General features: G+C 33.5%; 1 protein-coding gene across 19 annotated transcripts in view; it reads right to left on the bottom strand.

The window, feature by feature from the left end:
* Positions 1–867: 867 nt before the first annotated feature.
* The window catches only part of ERBIN (erbb2 interacting protein), a 130,158-nt gene continuing 112,734 nt past the window's right edge, over positions 868–18,291 (bottom strand). For 6 of the 19 annotated variants that reach the window (XM_036279828.1, XM_036279827.1, XM_036279824.1 and 3 more), the window contains 7 exons: positions 15,922–17,464; positions 10,773–10,916; positions 7,737–7,853; positions 5,189–5,398; positions 4,137–4,229; positions 3,571–3,645; positions 873–2,923 (listed from right to left, as the gene is read on the bottom strand). In XM_036279828.1, coding sequence (XP_036135721.1) covers positions 2,816–2,923; positions 3,571–3,645; positions 4,137–4,229; positions 5,189–5,398; positions 7,737–7,853; positions 10,773–10,916; positions 15,922–17,464 — 2,290 coding nt within the window. In that variant the 3' untranslated portion in view covers positions 873–2,815. Of the gene's footprint in view, positions 2,924–3,570; positions 3,646–4,136; positions 4,230–5,188; positions 5,399–7,736; positions 7,854–10,772; positions 10,917–15,921; positions 17,465–18,291 lie in introns of all 19 variants that reach the window. The other 13 variants (XM_036279836.1, XM_036279837.1, XM_036279834.1 and 10 more) reach the window with 11 other exon arrangements.

Raw genomic sequence — 18,291 nt, 5'->3', positions numbered from 1 at the left:
AAAAAAATTTGTAAAATAAATATGTAGGGAATTTTAAAATTTCATGGATTCAGATAAACTAATGCTACTTTAATGAATGAGGGGAAATACTTTTTAGTTTATGGAGACAATTCTGTACTAAGTAAATTACCCTTAACATATAATATTTAATAGTTTAAAATTTTAAGTTGGTCAATTTTAAACACTGTTACTAAAAATAAGCTTTGATGGTTTGCTACATGATACTTATTAAAATAAAGTCTGTTATGTATAGTGGCCTTGACTACAAATTACTCAAATTAATATAAACTAAAAATGTCCTTTCCATATCCTCAAAAGATATGAATTAAAACTTTTAAATTTTGAAACTTTATCACTATCAAAACAAAATTCTAATGAAGAGTTCTTGTTTAATTTTAATTTTCCAGTATTTTAGAAGAAAACTTTGGCTATAATTTAAGTGCAAAACTTTTTTGTTATTAGTTTTTACATTATATCATGTATCATGTTATTCCTCTTGGTAACAAACTTTTCTTACCCAACTTTGTGTTACAAGAACAATAAACAATTTTTAAAAATTAACTAGAGTAGATTAAAAAAATACTAGTGCATATACTACCTGTTGCACTTGTAATATTTCAATATACAAGCAGACAAATTTAGATCATTGATGAATCAATTGTTCTTTGTGGCTTATTTTCTCTTCTAAAGTTAAAACCTGTGTATCTAATTCGAGGTAAAGTAGTTGAAAATGTAATAATTATATCTATTTCATGTACTCCTATTAAAAGCAGAATATGACTGTGAAAGTTGATTGAAACCAATAAAATGTGAATTACAATGCCAAAATATTTTAAAATAAACTATGAATAAAGGGAACACTGAGGCTTGTCTTAAAGAAGCTGTTTGTCGTTCTTATTTTAGAGATTACAACACACATACAATGAATGAATTTTATCAAAATACAGCACATTTCTTCTACTATATCCATAAAAATCAATTCCTATGTAAATAGTACTGAAAATCAATTGAGTTAAAATTTACAAAGAGTTGTTAAAGGGTTTCAATCAATATTATTAAAACTATACAGTACAATAACCAATTGATAACATCTTGAAAGAAGTGCAATATTTGAGGTCACATCTTTTTAAAAGTACTGCCTATTTACTCTGACCAGCAAGAAAAGAATGAGTCCAACTCACTTTTGCAAAAAAATAATGTCGATTGCTGTTTTCGCTAGTCCTATAAAAGTCTTAATTAAAACAAGGTTGAAGAACAAAGAATAACAGATTAAAAATTCCAAAATTATATTTCTTAGTAATTAAAAATGAGTATTGCTCTAATGAAAGGCTCTAGACCAGCCTTGACTAAAAACAGTTATTGGTCTTCTATGGCACTTTTTTATGGTCCAAATAACCATGCATTTATTCTTACCATTGCATGTTATTCAAATTTTATTTGATTACATAGAACAAAAACAAAATTCTGTTTGGATAAACAAAATTAATAAACCTCTACCCAGTATTTCTTACACTAATGAGAACAAAGGCAGTTGGTGGTAAAACATTATTACATGGATACACTTAGAAACCCTTTAAAGACTCTGAAGTGTCGAGTTCACATTTAATGTTACCTGTAGGAACAGCCCTTTATCTGAACACCTTTACACACTGGTGGGCCCCAAGGACCCATCCCTTTGCTCTACAACTCCCCACAGCAATTCTCTATCACTGTGCCAGTTTTACAAACTTGCTTTGGTTTCCTAGCTCCATGCGTACTGTTTCCTTTTACTTTACCAAGGCAATGTGAAGCCAAACAAAATCAAGAGGCTTTCCTAAATCGTCTTACATTTTGTGTCATAGCAACACAATCTTAAAACTGGCCATCTTAGTTTCATTTGATGCTTAAAATGAAAATTATAAATTAAGATGAAAATGGAGTACTAATTATAAAACAAATTGCAAATATCACCATTTGCAAAAAAAAAAAAAAAAATCAAGGGATTTCCATATCACAGAAAAAGCATGGACATACATCTACATACAGTACAGTTAAAATTTTTCTGTGATTAAAAAATAAAAATTGAATCACCAGTAGCAAATTTATAGTTAATGGCTATGACAAGAATAGATCCTATAGAGCTCATAAAATGCAATTATAGTCCTTTTTTATTTCTTTAAAAAGACATTACATTTTTATTGCATTATTCTATCAATAAAAACACATTAATAATAGCTGTTTTTTCATTATTTGCTTCCAGATTTTCATAGGAATTAACTTAATCAGGCCTTGGAAAGTGAACCCACCAGCACCACCGTCACCTGCTCACTCTTCAATCAATATGCACATAGCAAAAGCCAACACTTCAAATCTCTTGCCAACATAAAAAAAAAGTAGTTTCAGCAGAAAAACATTAATATCAATTGAATAAAAATAAGAGCATAAAAGCTATGAGACAGATAGCTCTGCCATCTGCCTCTGGGCTACAATCAAGGCCAACAACAGCCTTGCACAGAGTTCAGTCATGTATGAAATCCAAAAATAAACCTACAATCTATACAAAAACAACATATGTTTGTTTTTGTAGCCTTGATTGCTATGTTTTTAAAAAACCTAACAAGAAGTTTTATATGGTTTGAATCCAACAGTCTTCCCTATATACTGTACAGTGGTTCTTTCCCTCTAGCCACAAGTTCCATTTTTCATTAATGTACAAATCTGAACATTATTTTTTTGAGTTCTTCTTTATATATAAAAATAGTCAAAATATTAATTTCCCCTGCAAGTATCTTCCAATAAATCTTGCTGTCTTCTCCCCCTTTTTTCCCCACAGTTCTTATGAGGAAACCTCTCGTACAATGATGAGTTCTACTGTGTTCTGGAAAGTTTTTAGCAAGGACACTGCTTGTCCATGTTCAATGTTGATAAAACTGTAGCCATTGGCCTGGAAAAAAAAAAAAAGAAGAAAAATATTTTAAGAAAAACATTTCATAATTTATTTACAGAAAATAAGAATGATTTTGGCAACTGAAAACATTTAGACTCCTGGACCCTAAAATAGAATCTCTGAAGGTGGGATACAGAAACCTGTATTTTCAGATGATTCCTATCTGGCAGCTAATGCCAGAAAGTACTTGTCAAAGACACAGTGGCGTCAGACATGTTGTGTGCATGCACTCCAGTGCAACTGAAGTCACCAAGTTGCAGGGCTAACAGATCAAGAACACTACACTTCTTATAATTTAGACTAAATATTTATTGAGGTCTTACTGTACACCAGACACATGGTTCTAAGTGCTTCCATGAATTATTTTAAAGAAGTTAACATTCCTGAACTTAAAATAAAATGCTAAAATATATCAAATATGTATTCAAAAATGTCAGTTTGATTTTTCAGAGTACAAGGTGGAAATTATTTAAACTATGAAAGTACTAGAGAGTATCCCATAAGAAATATCACTCTTTTCATCCATCAAGATAGACTTTATAAAATGCTTATTTTCAAAACTGGCATTTAATAATTTATTGATGAGGAGGCAGATTAGTTATAAAGTGAAAAATAAAGAAAATAAAAAGATGCATCTTAGTTACCTGAATAATTTTATCACCTGGTTGCAATAATTTTGATGCTGGTCCTTCAGGCTGTACCCTTGTTACAAATATACCCTTTAATAACAACAAAATCATTTAATGGGAAGCAGTATAAATAACAGTACCAAAAAAGCAATCTCCTTCTCAGTATACAAATAATTGAATCGTGACACACATTTTCTCCTTGTCTTCTTTGAAAACATTGTGACAACCGAATCTATTATTTTTATTTTGGCTTCTGGTAATTCTGATCTTAGTATAGTGGTTTCTGTTACAGTGATTAAGTTACTTCAACAGGTGTACAGAAAAATAGTAACAAAGTTAAAAATTACTTCACAATATGAGGCACATTTGAAATTTTTGGTTAAATTTGTATTCCTCGAATGGTTAATTTGAACTGATCATATTTCAAAACAAAAGGCTGAACAATACTGAAAGAAATCGAAAGGTGATGTCTGTCTAGATTTATATAAATATCTGTTAGATTTTTTATTTATGTGTAAGAGGTATTAAATTAGTGAATAAAATTTTATGGATATTTCAAAGGATTTATAAACAAAACTCACATCATCATCAGGTCTGAATGGGTTTCCTCTTCCACCAACACCTCCTGATATGCTAAATCCAAGTTCTGGATCCTTTTCAACTCTCACTCGAATCTAAGATAATATGAAAATAAAATAAATTATTACCATCACTGTTAAGTTACAACATAATAACATCTATAGCTAAATATTGGTAAATTAAGTTCAAAAAACTAACTATGTAAGGATTCATCTAAAACAAATATTTGGGCAGTTGAAGTGAAACTATGAAATGGAATATTATGTTAATGAGTTAGTGAGTTAAAAGCACAGCTAGGATTATAAAGCAAAGCTCATAATTTATTTATTGCTATTTTATGAGAATAAGCAACCAATTAATGTTGACCCTATTGTATTTTTTAAACATCATGGATTTTAATAAACATACAGCATACACATAAAGCGTGTACTTTTTTATTAGTTTCCATTTGTGAAACATCTACATTACATAGTATCTCTGTCTACTGGGTGTTTCATAGATCCAAAATGAATAAAGCATTTGTTCTCTATTTAAGTTTCTAATAATATCATTTTATCAATAAACTATCAAAATGACTATATGATTAGCAACTTTTTAAAAAAGTACTTTGTAAGATCTAATTCTCAAAGTAGTTTGGAGACTATAGTCAAGTTTCAAAAGCTGAGTGTCAAATAACACTAGCAAACCATAATATGCCAATTCAAGTTTAATGGTCTATTATTTATATTCTTGAAGGTCTGATTACCAGAGTATCACTAACCAGTTTGGGAAAAATAACTACCTTAGGGAAAAAAAAAAAATCAAATCATGTCTAAACACTACATTCTATGTCTATTAATGAGAATGGGGGGAGGAGGGTCATAAAGTTAAAAAAACCCACGAAGTTTAATACCTTATAAACTTAATAGGAAACCAAATCTTTAAACAAAACAATGGTTAAAAAAAAAAAAAAAAAAAAGCAACTATGTTAAAATTCTATATGGATTTATTGCTAATAATTAAATAACCTATAAAATACATTGAATGCTTAGTCTCATATTTCAAATATTCTTACCTCTTGCCTTGCCAGTTCATGGCCTTGTCTAGGAGAACAATGGGGCTGTGAATATGGAGGCTGGTGGGCCACTTTCAGCATCAAGTAATCAATTAGTTGTTCTCTAGAGGGATGCCTTGCCACAGATGCCTGAGGAAGGGGGTGATGTATTTGACTATAATTTGCCTGAGGCCTGAGAGGCTGGCCCATCTGTCCATTACTCAAAGGCATCTAAAAAAACATGAAGTGTCTTAAAATGACCAATAATGATGTCTTATTACAAATATCTGGATTTTCTTCTTGGAACAATTCAAAAGCACTAGAGTTTGACATTCTAAATCACACAGCATCATGCCACTTATACTATTTTTTTCTAATTTTAGTCTTTAAAAAAAAAAAAAGCCATAATGTTTTAATTCTAAACCTGCCGGAGTGCTTGAAGATAGATTGACTATTCAATCAAGGTTTCATATGAAAGTAAATCATATCTACATTTAAAATTACTTGCTTTTCTGTCTGATATAAAAGCCCCTATTATTCTCATATAACTAAATGTTAAAATGGTAAACAGTATCCCTGAAATTTTAAATTTAAGTAAGCCCATTAAAAGGGTACCTTTTCCTATACTAGATTTAATCTCTATTCACACAAAAGATGAATTTGCTAAATTTTTTCTTTAAAACAAAAGTAATTTTTTGGTACAATGTTTTCCTAATCCCACTATGTCTTTTCTACCTTTATTCTTTTCTTTCCATAAATCAGTTATGTAATAGAACACTGTTTTATTCCTCGTGAGTGAATCAGCAATTTTTAAACTCTAAATACTAATTCCACAGAATATTAACCTCAAAAATTAAACTTTGACATTCTATTTTACATTTCACAAGCCAAACAAAAAACCTGAGATTTTGCTGTTTTTAAAGAAGCATCCTTGTTTTAACGGCTCTCATTTTTTAGAGATTGAATCTGAACTTTAGACTTAAAAATCATCTTTGTAGAAATGTGGCTAATAGCTTATTCTGTTAGTGAGGAATCAAATAATATTACATTTGTATTATAAACATTTTTTATTGGAAGAGGAAATAAATACGTTTAAACTATTCAATCATTTAAAATATCACTGTTGATTGTTAATAAAAGGTGACTGCATCCACAAGGAGATCATGGAAAAATTGTGAGGGAAATGTTTAAAACCCATTTCCCTAAAATTATCCCAAAGCAGAAAATTTAGAAATGCTTTTCTTTGTGAATCTTGCTGAAGGATAGATACAGTAAGTCTGTCTTTGGTAAAGAAGATTTATATTTTTTTAAATAGTCCTCTTTTTTCACTATTTTAGAAGCAAGTTAATTCTGAAGTCTGGAAACATATGTGGGTGTTTTATGACAGAGATGATATTAGCAAAAATATTACTCTCTGAAAAAATTTTTATTGGGCATTTACCACTTGATCCCTATAGATTTGAAGCAATTAATCTGCCCAGGAGCATGGAAGTGGTTGTGCTGTTATTTATGACTCACACACAGCTCTGTAGAGAGCACTTGCTTTTCTTCATGTTTATACTTTTTTTTTTTTTCCTATGTGCAGATTCAATACTTTTCTCTTGGGGAGAATTCTCCAGACAGTAATTACTTCTGACCCATTCTTAAGACTCCCACACACCTAGATACCTGTTAGTGCTTGACATTCTACAACGATGTTAAACATGCCCATGTAAAATATTAAGCTATGATACACAGATGGCTCAGGACAATAAAAAGAATAAAATAAATTTAGTAACGTAAACCATCAAATGAATATTAAAAAGAAAAAAACTGGTAAACAGAGCTCAACTAAAAGGAAAACAAAAAGAGATAAAATTGATAGGTATGACCTTAAATGTTTTGTGGCTGGGTTCCTACTCTCAAGAACAATGGAAAAGTTTATACGATATGTAACTATGCTTCATAATTATATCTGGTTATCCTAGGATATGGAATTAGTTAAAAGAAAGAACTGAAGAGAGTACTAAAGAAAAGAATTACCTATCTGGCCCTGGTGACAGAAAAGTAAACTCTCTAAATGAGTGACACTTTAGCTACAAAAATAAGACTACAACCATCATCTATTCTACCACATACAGAAGTCTCTTTAAATATATTTTAATTAATGATTTCTAGTTACATTTAAAGTATTTTAAAATGCCTTTAGTAATAGTAAAACATCCTCAAATGAAGAATTAAGATAGGTTCATGTTTAACTCTCCAAATAGGTTTATTAGGAATACCAAAATCCCTCTGATTCAATGTAAAGTAAGTAGGTAATACTATAGAAATGCAACAAAAACAAACAAACAAAAACTACACAGCAAAATGATCCTCCAGTATAGAAAAAAATCATGGAATAAACGGAAAAATAGCAGAATGCAATTCCATTTCTCAATTATTTTAAAAATAGATCCTTACTAAGCAAAGGGTTAAAGTTCTCAAAAAAGTATTTTCGGTGTTAAAGCATTTATGATATTTCTAGTTCAAAGGCCACAAAACATACTAAGCTCACAGATATCACTTCATTTATTTCCTGAGCACCTACTTTCAAGCTCTCTGGAGGAACATCTTTGTGACTAAGTGTAGTTGACGAGTAGTTGTGTTGTCCTGAAATGAATATATCATCTTGACAAGGATCTCCTGGACAGGATGTCTGGGGATGCTTCAAATTAGGGGAAAATAAAAAGTAAACAAATGATGATCTTTAAGATGTGCAACCAAAATGATGACATTTGAGATGAGATTAGAAAAAAAATAGTGCTAGATAACAGAAAGATGAAGAACCAAATAAAACATTACCATCACAACTGCCATCAATCTTAGTACTTTTACGACTACTGTTAACTAAACTTATGGTGATCACTTTGCAATATCTATATCTATATATGTATCAAATCAACATAATGTACACCTTGGATTAACACAATGTTATGTCAATTATATCTGGGTAAAACTGAAAAAAATGAGCATTTTTAACCATCTTCCAAAGTTAATGGTAAAATGTTTGGTCTTGTAATGTGTAAAAAGTATATACAGATATAAAGTTAAACTATTTCTTTATAATGCTTTTAGTTTTATTTACACTAACATCTAGCTTTGAACACTTTAAGCAACACTCAATCTAATTTAAGAGTTCCCCCAATTTTTAAAAAAATCCTCACCCAAGGATTATTTTTCCACTTATCTTCAGATACAGTGTGAGAAACAGAGAGAGAAACATTGATGAGAGGGAGACACATCTATTGGTCGCCTCCCACACAACCCTGACCAGGGCCAGGGACCAAACTGCAACAGAGGTATGTGCCCTTGACTGGAATCAAACCCATGACTCTCTGGCCCACAGGTGACAAAAACTTTGCCAGGGCAAACAGTCCCAATTTTTAAGAGCAACTAAAATATACTCCTGTTGAGCACCACAGAAAGTTTTATGGTAAACAAAAAAAAATTAACTGATGTTCTTTTAACAGCACAGTATCACCAAGTATTTTCTTTTAAATGATGAGCAGTACCAATAAATATAAGGTCATATAACACTTACTTTAGCTTAATTCTATCATACTAATATTAGTCACTTCCACATTTTCAAAAGCATTAGTTTGGTGAAATGCTTTTAAAATTAACCAGAATTCCTATTTTTATATGTCAAATAATATCTTTATATTTTATCTCACTGTTAGCTTTAGATAAAAAATAGATTCAATTTCATTATCTCTGAACATTTCTTATAAATATGCTGGAATGCAAGGTACCTAACATTTTCATATGCCACAAGACACATTTAAACCCAAGGGTTTATAATGTAATCTTAGAAACTGTTTTTGCAACAGATCTATCATGTCCGTTAGTTGCTAGTTCAAACCATGGCTTAGCAGTTTTAGATGTGCTTTGGTCTAATTTTGTGTATTTATTCAATGAAAACTTTATTTTCCTTCTCCATTTTTCAGAGGTGCTTTCAGAATGGACAAAAATCAACTTAGCTCATAGTTTAAACTCAAGCCTGAATGTACAACTGTTTATTTAATCTTTAAAAGAATAGATATGTTGCCCTGGCCGGTCTGGCTCAGCGGTTAGAGCGTCGGCCTGTGGTCCAGAGAGACCCAGGTTCGGTTCCCGCTAAGGACATGTACCTCGGTTGCAGTCTGTCCCCAGCCCTGGTTGGGTCGTGCGGGTAGCAGCTACTCGATGTGTCCCTTTCACGTCGACGTTTCTCTCTCTCTCTCTCTCTCTCTCTCTCTCTCTCTCTCTCTCTCTCTCTCTCTCTCTCCCCCTCTCTCCCCCTCCCACTCTATCTGAACAAAAAACAAAAAAATGTCCTTGGGTGAGGATAAAAAACAAAACAAAAATATGTTATGAATGAAAGAGTAAAATGCAACAGATTCAAAGGCTCTGAATTTAAGAACAAGGAAAAAATATACTGTAAGAATTTATAAAGAGCAACTGTTTCACATGACTATAAGATTACCTGAGTTAATAAAAGCCCCTAGTCTTTACTCTGTGGCTTCAGTTGGAATAGTGCCAGAAATGCAGGGTTTAATAGTCATCATCACCCTTCTCTCTCCCTGTTTCAATCTAAGTTACAAAATGAGTGTGCTGCCACTATAACATAAAATAGAAACTAAGTGGCAGCAGGTGACAGAAGGCAGAGCAAGATGGGTGATACACAGCCAGACAAAGCAAATCCCGGAGACTGCTCCTCTCCTAGAACACCATAGAGGCGAGCCAGGAGTGGATGCTCAGGAAAACGCAAAGGACCCAGAAGTAAGCAGAGTCAATATGGAAATAAAACAGGGGAGGGGACAAAATAAGGCTGTAAGAGTAGAAAGGTCTTTTCAGGATGGAAGGAGAGGGGCAGAGGAAATATTTATTTATTTGGAGGCTATGATACTAACTGAAGTCGTTATGAAGAGAAAATCTTAAAACAGAGCCATACCAGAGTTGTTCTGTTCTTCCTCCTCCTCTGCTATTATTACACCCTATCCTTAACTTTCACTAAAAGAAGAAACCTCTCATCTTCACAACTAGTGACTATAGCTAAAATGTGAGTAATAAAGAATTTGGGTTTTGCCTTTTCATTGGTACTTATTACAATTTCTCCAGCCTCACATTTAATCATATTTAGAGAATTATGATTAAACTCAGTTCCACTTAGTTCTTAGTGCTTTTTATTGGCCAATACTTAATCACTAACATAAAAATTACTCTTCCCCAAAACTCCTCTGTGGTTACATATGGCATAGCCTTAAAATCTTGAGTTTAAGGAGAGCAAGCTAATTTTAAGAGAAAGCACTACAAAGAATTTTTAAAAACCTCTCAACCCTTCTTTTGCTCAACCCTTTTTACATAAAAAAAAAAAAAAAAAAAAAAAAAAAGTTGACTACATCCTTAGTTATGACCACAGGAACTTAAGAGATAAAAACTAAATCAGCTTTGCAGAAAGAACACTAAGCCATGGTGGAACTGGGAGGTAACAAGATAACTAAACCCACAGTAAATTTTATTTTCCAGAAATGTCAAAACATTAAAATGTGGGGTTTATTTCTCTTCTATGCACTAAAAGTACTGGTCTACTACAGGTACTCACTCGAAAAATGTGCCCACCAGAACCTCTTCCGTCTGCAACACTCAAGGCAAGACTGCCTTGGCTGCCATGCAGATCCCTAGAGCTGCCATAGTGAAAGCTGCTTACAGCAGTAAAATTGGAATTAAAGGACCTTGACAGCATGCTCTGAATAAAGAGGGGACAGATTTAACAGATTAGTGTAGCATGCAAAATTCACAAGACATGTTATAGGTGCATTTACAAGTAAGCCCAATACCACACAGAAATATCATGCAACAAGAAATTTTCAGTGCCACTGAGAAACTGGCACTATTTACCATATAGTTACATGACAACATACACATATACACACAAATCACATTTAATCCACTCATTCAAGTTTAAACACTAAAGAAAGTACATATATATATACAGATGCTTTTATGCTATCATTTCCTTTACTCTTAACACATCTTATTAGAAGTTTGTTAGAAAACAGGAATTGATGTCATACCCAGATGTATCTGGAACACAAACTAATCCCTCTATAAAGATAAATTATACCAACAATCAGTTATTTCTAAGTCAGAATGAATTTCTAGAGAGTCTACCTAATTCTACAGAAATTCTCTTATTATTAAATAAATGCAGTTTAAATACATAATATAGCACAAAATACATTTGGCAAAACATACCAGGCTCCTGGCCACTGCATTTCTAAAAATTATCTACCACATTTAGAAAAATGTCTTACATTAGGAAGAAGTTTAATATAAACACAGAGTTTTAGGATGTTACATTTAAAAGGCTCTCACTGCTCTAAATTACCATGATAAAAACAAAAAATAAAAAGTGCACATATAAAATCTTTCTCCCATTCAAATAAATAGATATTAAGGATTATTATGTTTTAGGAGTTAGTAGTGCCTTTTGCTGCTTAAACTTGAAGAACCACTGATGGAATCCTCAAATACTGAGTTTATATAAATGTCTAAACACTAATCCTAGAGATGCCTGAAAAATGTACCTCAATAAATGCACTACCTGATTCTAATTATTCCTGCTTGTTTATCCCCAGAGTTGTTAACTACTGTCCATTCAAGTATATGCTTTTAGTAATGTCCCTGAATATTGTGAGTCTGATGGTCAAACTGAGAGAAACCACATTTTGAGCATGGTTTGTAACCAAGAAATATGGAAATGCTGTAACAAGCATTTCTGTTACTCATAGGGAATGTACACCTTCTCCAGATTATGACGGTGATGTCTACTATTAAGAAACATTAATATGGCATTCCAAAATGAAGAGGACCTAGAAAATTGCAAGGTATACTTTTATTTTGTGGATTTTAAAGTAATGACTATAGAAAAACCTAAACTTAATAGGCGAGGCCCCTACTTTTCACGAAAAATAAGGATTTGGCAGAGGCAATTCAAAAGTTCCATAAATATCTGACTAGAATGTAAAAATAAATTATATACACAGTTATATACATACACATTTTGTTTTAACATGCTGTTAACTTGAGTGGACGGACTGACTGATCCTGTTTAAAGATATGTAGATCTGAAACAAAGCCTATACTGTCATCTTTGAACATATATGATGTTTTGTAAATATTTCACTGAGTAAGAAGGCTAAAGCTCAGAACAGGTCTGGTTTTTTTTTGTTTTTTTTTTTATCCTCGCCCGAGGACATTTTTCCATTTTTTGTTCAGAAAGAGCGGGAGGGAGAGAGAGAGAGAGAAACATCAACGTGAAAGGGACACATCGAGTGGCCGCCTCCCACAAGACCCAACCAGGGCCGGTGACAAACTGCAACCGAGGCATGCGCCCCTTAGCGGTAACCGAACCCAGGTCTCTCTGGACCGCAGGCTGAAGCTCTAACCTCTAAGCCAAACTGGCCAGGGCCAGGTCTGGTTTTTAATTCAGACTTGTGCTCAGACATCCATATAAAACTGCACTCCATCACAACACATCAAAATACTGAGTAGAGCTCTATTAAGTGCTGGGCATATGTCCTGAGCACTGTTGTTCATTATATGCAAACAGCTGTGTGACAGCAAGTGAACATGAAAATTACTGTTGTGTTAATTTTTAATTGTATCTGGTTGCTTCTTATATCAGTTTTTTTAATATAATATTAGCAAATGCTGACATTAGCAATAATTCAACTTTGAAACATAAATTTTTATTCATTTTAAATGCTGTTAAGTTTGTCAATAAGTCGTTATTTTTGAGGTGAAATCTATTTTATATGTATGTTTGGATTCTAGGTAGTTTGTTGGGGTGGGAGGGGTGTTACTACCACAAGGTTTCAAAGATTCAAAACCAAGTAAGGGTCAATAACTTACCTATTTTTGTATTATTACTAAAATCCCAGCTGAGCAAAGTAGCAACTTTTGATTTGGGGACTTGCCCCTAGAGCAGTGGCTCTCAACCTTCCTAAAGCCGTAACCCTTTGATACAGTTCCTCATGTTGTGGTGACCCCCAACCATAAAATTATTTTCATTGCTACTTCGTAACTGTAATTTTGCTGCTGTTATGAATCGCCATCGGAAATATGTGTTTTCCGATGGTCTTAGGCGACCCCTGTGAAAGGATCGTTCAACCCCCAAAGGGGTCACGACCCACAGGTTGAGAACCGCTGCCCTAAAGGTAGGAAACGTATTGTGAAATTCCCCAAGGAAAGCTTTCAGATGTCTACCATGCCATCAGAATTGTTTGCGGGAGTTGAGGGGGCAGGGTGAGGGTGTGGATTACAGAGGAGCAAATAGAGATCTTTCATCACCCCCCAACCATTGTAATCAATGCTTTCAAGTCTGGAATCTAAATCATGTTGCCCTGTGTATTTCTTGGTTTCACATTGAACAAATTCTCATCTCTAAATTACAATTGCGGGCACAACTGAGACACTACTCTCATGTATTCTACAAGTAACTGTATGGTAAATTTCTAAATATAAAAAGTCGAGAGGCGGCCCTGGCGGTTTTGCTCAGCAGTTAGTATTGGCCTGCGGTCCAGAGAGACCCGGGTTCAGTTCCCGCTAAGGGCATGTACATCGGTTGCAGTTTGTCCCTGGCCCAGGTTGGGTTGTGCGGGTGGCAGCCACTTGATGTGTCCTTTTCATGTCAATGTTTTTCTCTCTCTCTCTCCCACTCTATCTGAACAAAATATGAAAAAATGTCCTCGAGTGAGGATAAAAATTTTAAAAAAAGCCGAGAGGCGCAATGAACAATGAGGTGGTTTCTACTTGCTTCCCATTTACCAAAGTCCAGGCACATCTCTGTAAACCAGGAACGTAATGAGAGAAAAGCCATCTGAGATATCTACTAATATTAATATCCTGTAGTGTAATAATAAACTCGTCTCTTCCTTCAAATCTGCTATTCCTCCTCTATGTTCAGTAGTAGTAAATGGCATTTCCAACAACCAAGCTCAATCTCTTTTCTTCAATAACTGATAACAGAAATATTCCAATCAGAAGTAAATTCTTATAAAGCCTATTTCAGAACTGCCTCTTAATTCATTACTTTGTCTCAATTCCACTGATACTTTCTCATTTATTTTCTGGACCACTAGACAACCTCATAATTCAATCAACTTAACCATAGAGCCTTATCCTCAAATCCAGTTCTACACTATCGCCAGAAGTTTATGTATAAAACAGCTATAAAACTCCTTTGGTTAAGAACTTTCCAAATTCCTTAGAAAAAGCACACAAGGTCAAAGAGCCTCAACAGTAAGTACAAAGTTATAGCTGAAACAAAATAAACAGATGAGAATGAAGTTGCCTAACACTTACAGATGGCTGTTATCTAAAGTTGAGAAGACAGCATTGCAGAATTAACTACAGGCAGAGGTTCAACGTGGACTGACATAAGGTATTAATTATACTTTAGGTATTTATTTCTGAAAATTTAACTTCAGGAATTTTTTAAAATAATGACTAATTTATTATACTTAATAAACAGAGGTAAGATAATTCTTGGGTAAAATCCACTGAGAGTTATGAAGCTAAATCTTTTTTTTTAATTAAAAAAAAAAAAGTGTTTTTATTGATTTCAGACCGAGGGAGGAAAAGGGAGAAAGAGACAGAAGCATCGATGAGATTGAGAGAAACATCAATCAGCTGCCTCCTGCATGCACCCCACTGGGGATTGAGCCTACAACTTGACCACTTGCCCTGACCAAGAACCGAACCAGTGACCTCCTGGTGCATGGGACAGCGCCAACCAACTGACATACACAGGTTGGGCTTTATCTTTTTTCATATTTTAATAATTTTTAGAGAAAAATGGGAGAGGGAGAAACATCAATGTGAAAGCAAAACATGAATCGGCTGCCTCCTGCATGCCGCCCATTGGGGATCGAGCCCACAACCCAGCACGTGCTCGCATCAGGAATAGAAATGGCAACCCTTGGGTGCACAGGACGATACCCAGCTAAATGAGCCACACCAGCCAGGAAATGAAGTTAAATCTTAAAGAAAGAATGTGCCTTATACGACTGGGCTACAGAACTGTGGTACTAATATATTAGTTTTACAGGATAGTTAAAAAAAATTTAACTCCTTTTAAAAAACAAACATCTACACAATACAGCAGAGCCAGACAAGTGAGTTCAAATAGGTCAGAAATGCAGTTCAGAAAAGAGTAAATGCCATGCCAGAAGCCATCTGTGTCAGTGACAGTGTTAGTCATATAACTGGGAAAAAAATCTTCGATGAAATATTTACATTTCAATACATTTGTTTTTCTATTAACTATATAATAAACTGCTTATTTTTATATATAGTTACATAATTAACCACTATTATTAAATGACTAGAGGTCAGAAAATGCTAAACAGAGGTACACATGTATATACATGTGTTATTTATAGTATGTGTGGCACAATCTAAAAGAAACACACACATAAATATATAAAATGAATGTAAGCCCATTAGAAAACACTGGGGAGGAAGAGAAAGGAAAGAAGCTGATACTACCATCTCAATTGTTTGGAGTCAGATCAAGTCTGAACTTGGAACGCTATTCTCAATACCAAGGAAAAACTCCTTGAATATACGTATATATTCAATAATTGAGAGTATCTTGTTTCACCTTATTTAATAAACAGAGAATGCCAAATATTTTTAAGAAAAATCAGTAAATTCATAAGGAAAATGAAAAACTCATGTTTAATTACCTTTTCTAACTTTTTGGCCTCAATGTGTCGTAGTACTTGTTCTCTCCAATCATGAGGAACTTTATTTTTCCCTGGAGGATCTAACAAAGAATGCTCAGAACCAACCCTTGCATTTGGTCTTTTTGAAGGACTAGTCCGTGAATAATTGAAATCACTAACTGACATAGTTCTCTCTGGTATTTCACTAACAGAGGGTCGAGCACTTTGAGGCCTAGATGTATTTGGACCATCAATGCTATATGTTCGTGCAGAAAGAGGTCTTTGTGATCCTGACATCACTGGAGCAGTTCTTCCTACTGAATGTAACTCTCGGTATGATAAATAATCTCCTTCAGGGATTTGGGCCCGCCGTGTGGGACCTGGCTCACCAAGATTTACAGAGGCTGTAGAGGACACGCTACTTTGTCGCTGAATTGTATTTCGAGTTGCTCCAGCAATAAGTCGGTCATTTGGTGAGACAGCCCACATTTCCCCATGTCTTCCAGGGCCAAGTCTTGGATGTAAATGGTATCCAGTATTAGCTCGAACATTGTTATGGTTAGAGAAATTCATATTGGCAGAATGTTTAGCATAACTGTGATTTTCTGTGCTCTCTGATCTAGGAAGGCGCTGAGAAGGAAAACTGACATGATCTACTTGGGGACTTTGTTTGGAGTGCCACAAAGTGTCCTTGACTGTAGCACTGCTACTATACTGGATATTATATTGTGGAGGACCATATATTTGAGGTGTCGATTGTGGGCCACTTGCTGTGGGACCTCTTATATTTGGCTCTTCAGGATTATGATTTGAATCAAACTTAAAAATTGCCTTTGTACCCGATATTAAATCAGAAGATGAAGAAGAACCAGTAAATACTTGCAACGGTTGATCATACAAAAGTGTAGCAGACTTGCTCCTGACTATATTTTTTCCATCGATAGTAGATGAGACTTTTACTGTTGCATTTGGCTGTTGAAGTCCATTATCACTAAGAATGTCATAGATTTTTAGCTCTCCAGTCTCCATATTAGTTATGCTATGAGATTTCACAACAGACCCAATTGGCCCACTTCTTTGAGGGGAGAGATCTTCAGTGCTTTTGGAAATACCCATATCAACTGAAGAATCAGTATCATGTGGTTCAGTCCTCCTAGGAGACTGTGGAGTTTCTGCAAAATGTCCATTTACCTTATTTATGCATTCCAGATTAGGACACTTGTTTCCATTTTCCAAGTGCTCAGCTTCTCCTTTAGCATTAATGCTTAAAAAGCCCGTTCCAAGCACTATATCCTGTGTCTTTGATCTTTCCACTCTCTCTGGTTGAAATGTATCATCAGTTATAAGTTTATTAAAATTCATATTGATATGGTCTAACTTGTGAGATGCATCAGATGTGACTGTTGAGTCAACACCTTTCTCAATAAGAACTAATCGTTCTTCAATATTCAAGTCATATTCTGGTAAGTTGAAATCTTTTTTATCATGAACCTTGAATTTTTCCTCTGAATGGTTTAAAATATCTCCATTTTGTAAAAAGATGTTAAAATTTTCATCTTCTTGCCTAAAACAAAAATAATTTTATCAAAAACACTGTAAAGCACTGTTTTCTTAGTAATGGGAGATTTCTATATTAAATGGAGATAAGTAAAACTATATTATGTATCCTCTTTTGGTGCATCTTTTCACAAGCATGCTAAAAAGATGAGCAGATACATGGAGAAAGAGTTAAAAATTTATATAGCTGAGTAAAGCACACAGAACATTTTTATAAATAATTCTGAAAACTTACATTATTGGCCAGAGTTATCATATTAACTAAGTTATTAGATTCAAATATATAAAGAAATTAATGAAGAACTAAACACCAGCTCAAAGTTCTACAAAATATGAAGAAAGATCAAAATTGAAATTAAATTTAATCACATTAAGTGGCTACACTGGATTTAGAAAATATTTATACATGTGATATTCCAAAATTACAGAAAATATTTTATTTCTGTTTGGTGATATAAAAAATATTTGTGTCCTCAAGTTGTATTTCAAAAAAATAGTCAAGTTATATTTCAACAAATATTCCTTAACATGAATCTTCCCATTAGGTGACACATAATATTCACAATTAGAAATAAAACACAAAGAGGTGTAGATATATCCCTTTCTAAGCCTTTATTTCATAATATAAAAAACATGACTTAGGAAATACTACACTACTTCCCAACTTCAGCAAAATTTTATTATTCAACAAATTAATCATTATCTTAACATCTAAAAGGTTTTAAGAATTAATATATTACCATACTGAGTTTTAGCTTCAAATTCAGAGAACAGATATAAATTATTAATCATAATTACAATTACGTAACAACTAAACTCATTTTGAGATATGAA

This window comes from Molossus molossus, unplaced genomic scaffold (assembly GCF_014108415.1).
Source record: "Molossus molossus isolate mMolMol1 unplaced genomic scaffold, mMolMol1.p scaffold_m16_p_3, whole genome shotgun sequence".
Taxonomy (NCBI): Eukaryota; Metazoa; Chordata; class Mammalia; order Chiroptera; family Molossidae; genus Molossus; species Molossus molossus.
This window is presented reverse-complemented; position numbering and strand designations above follow the sequence as displayed.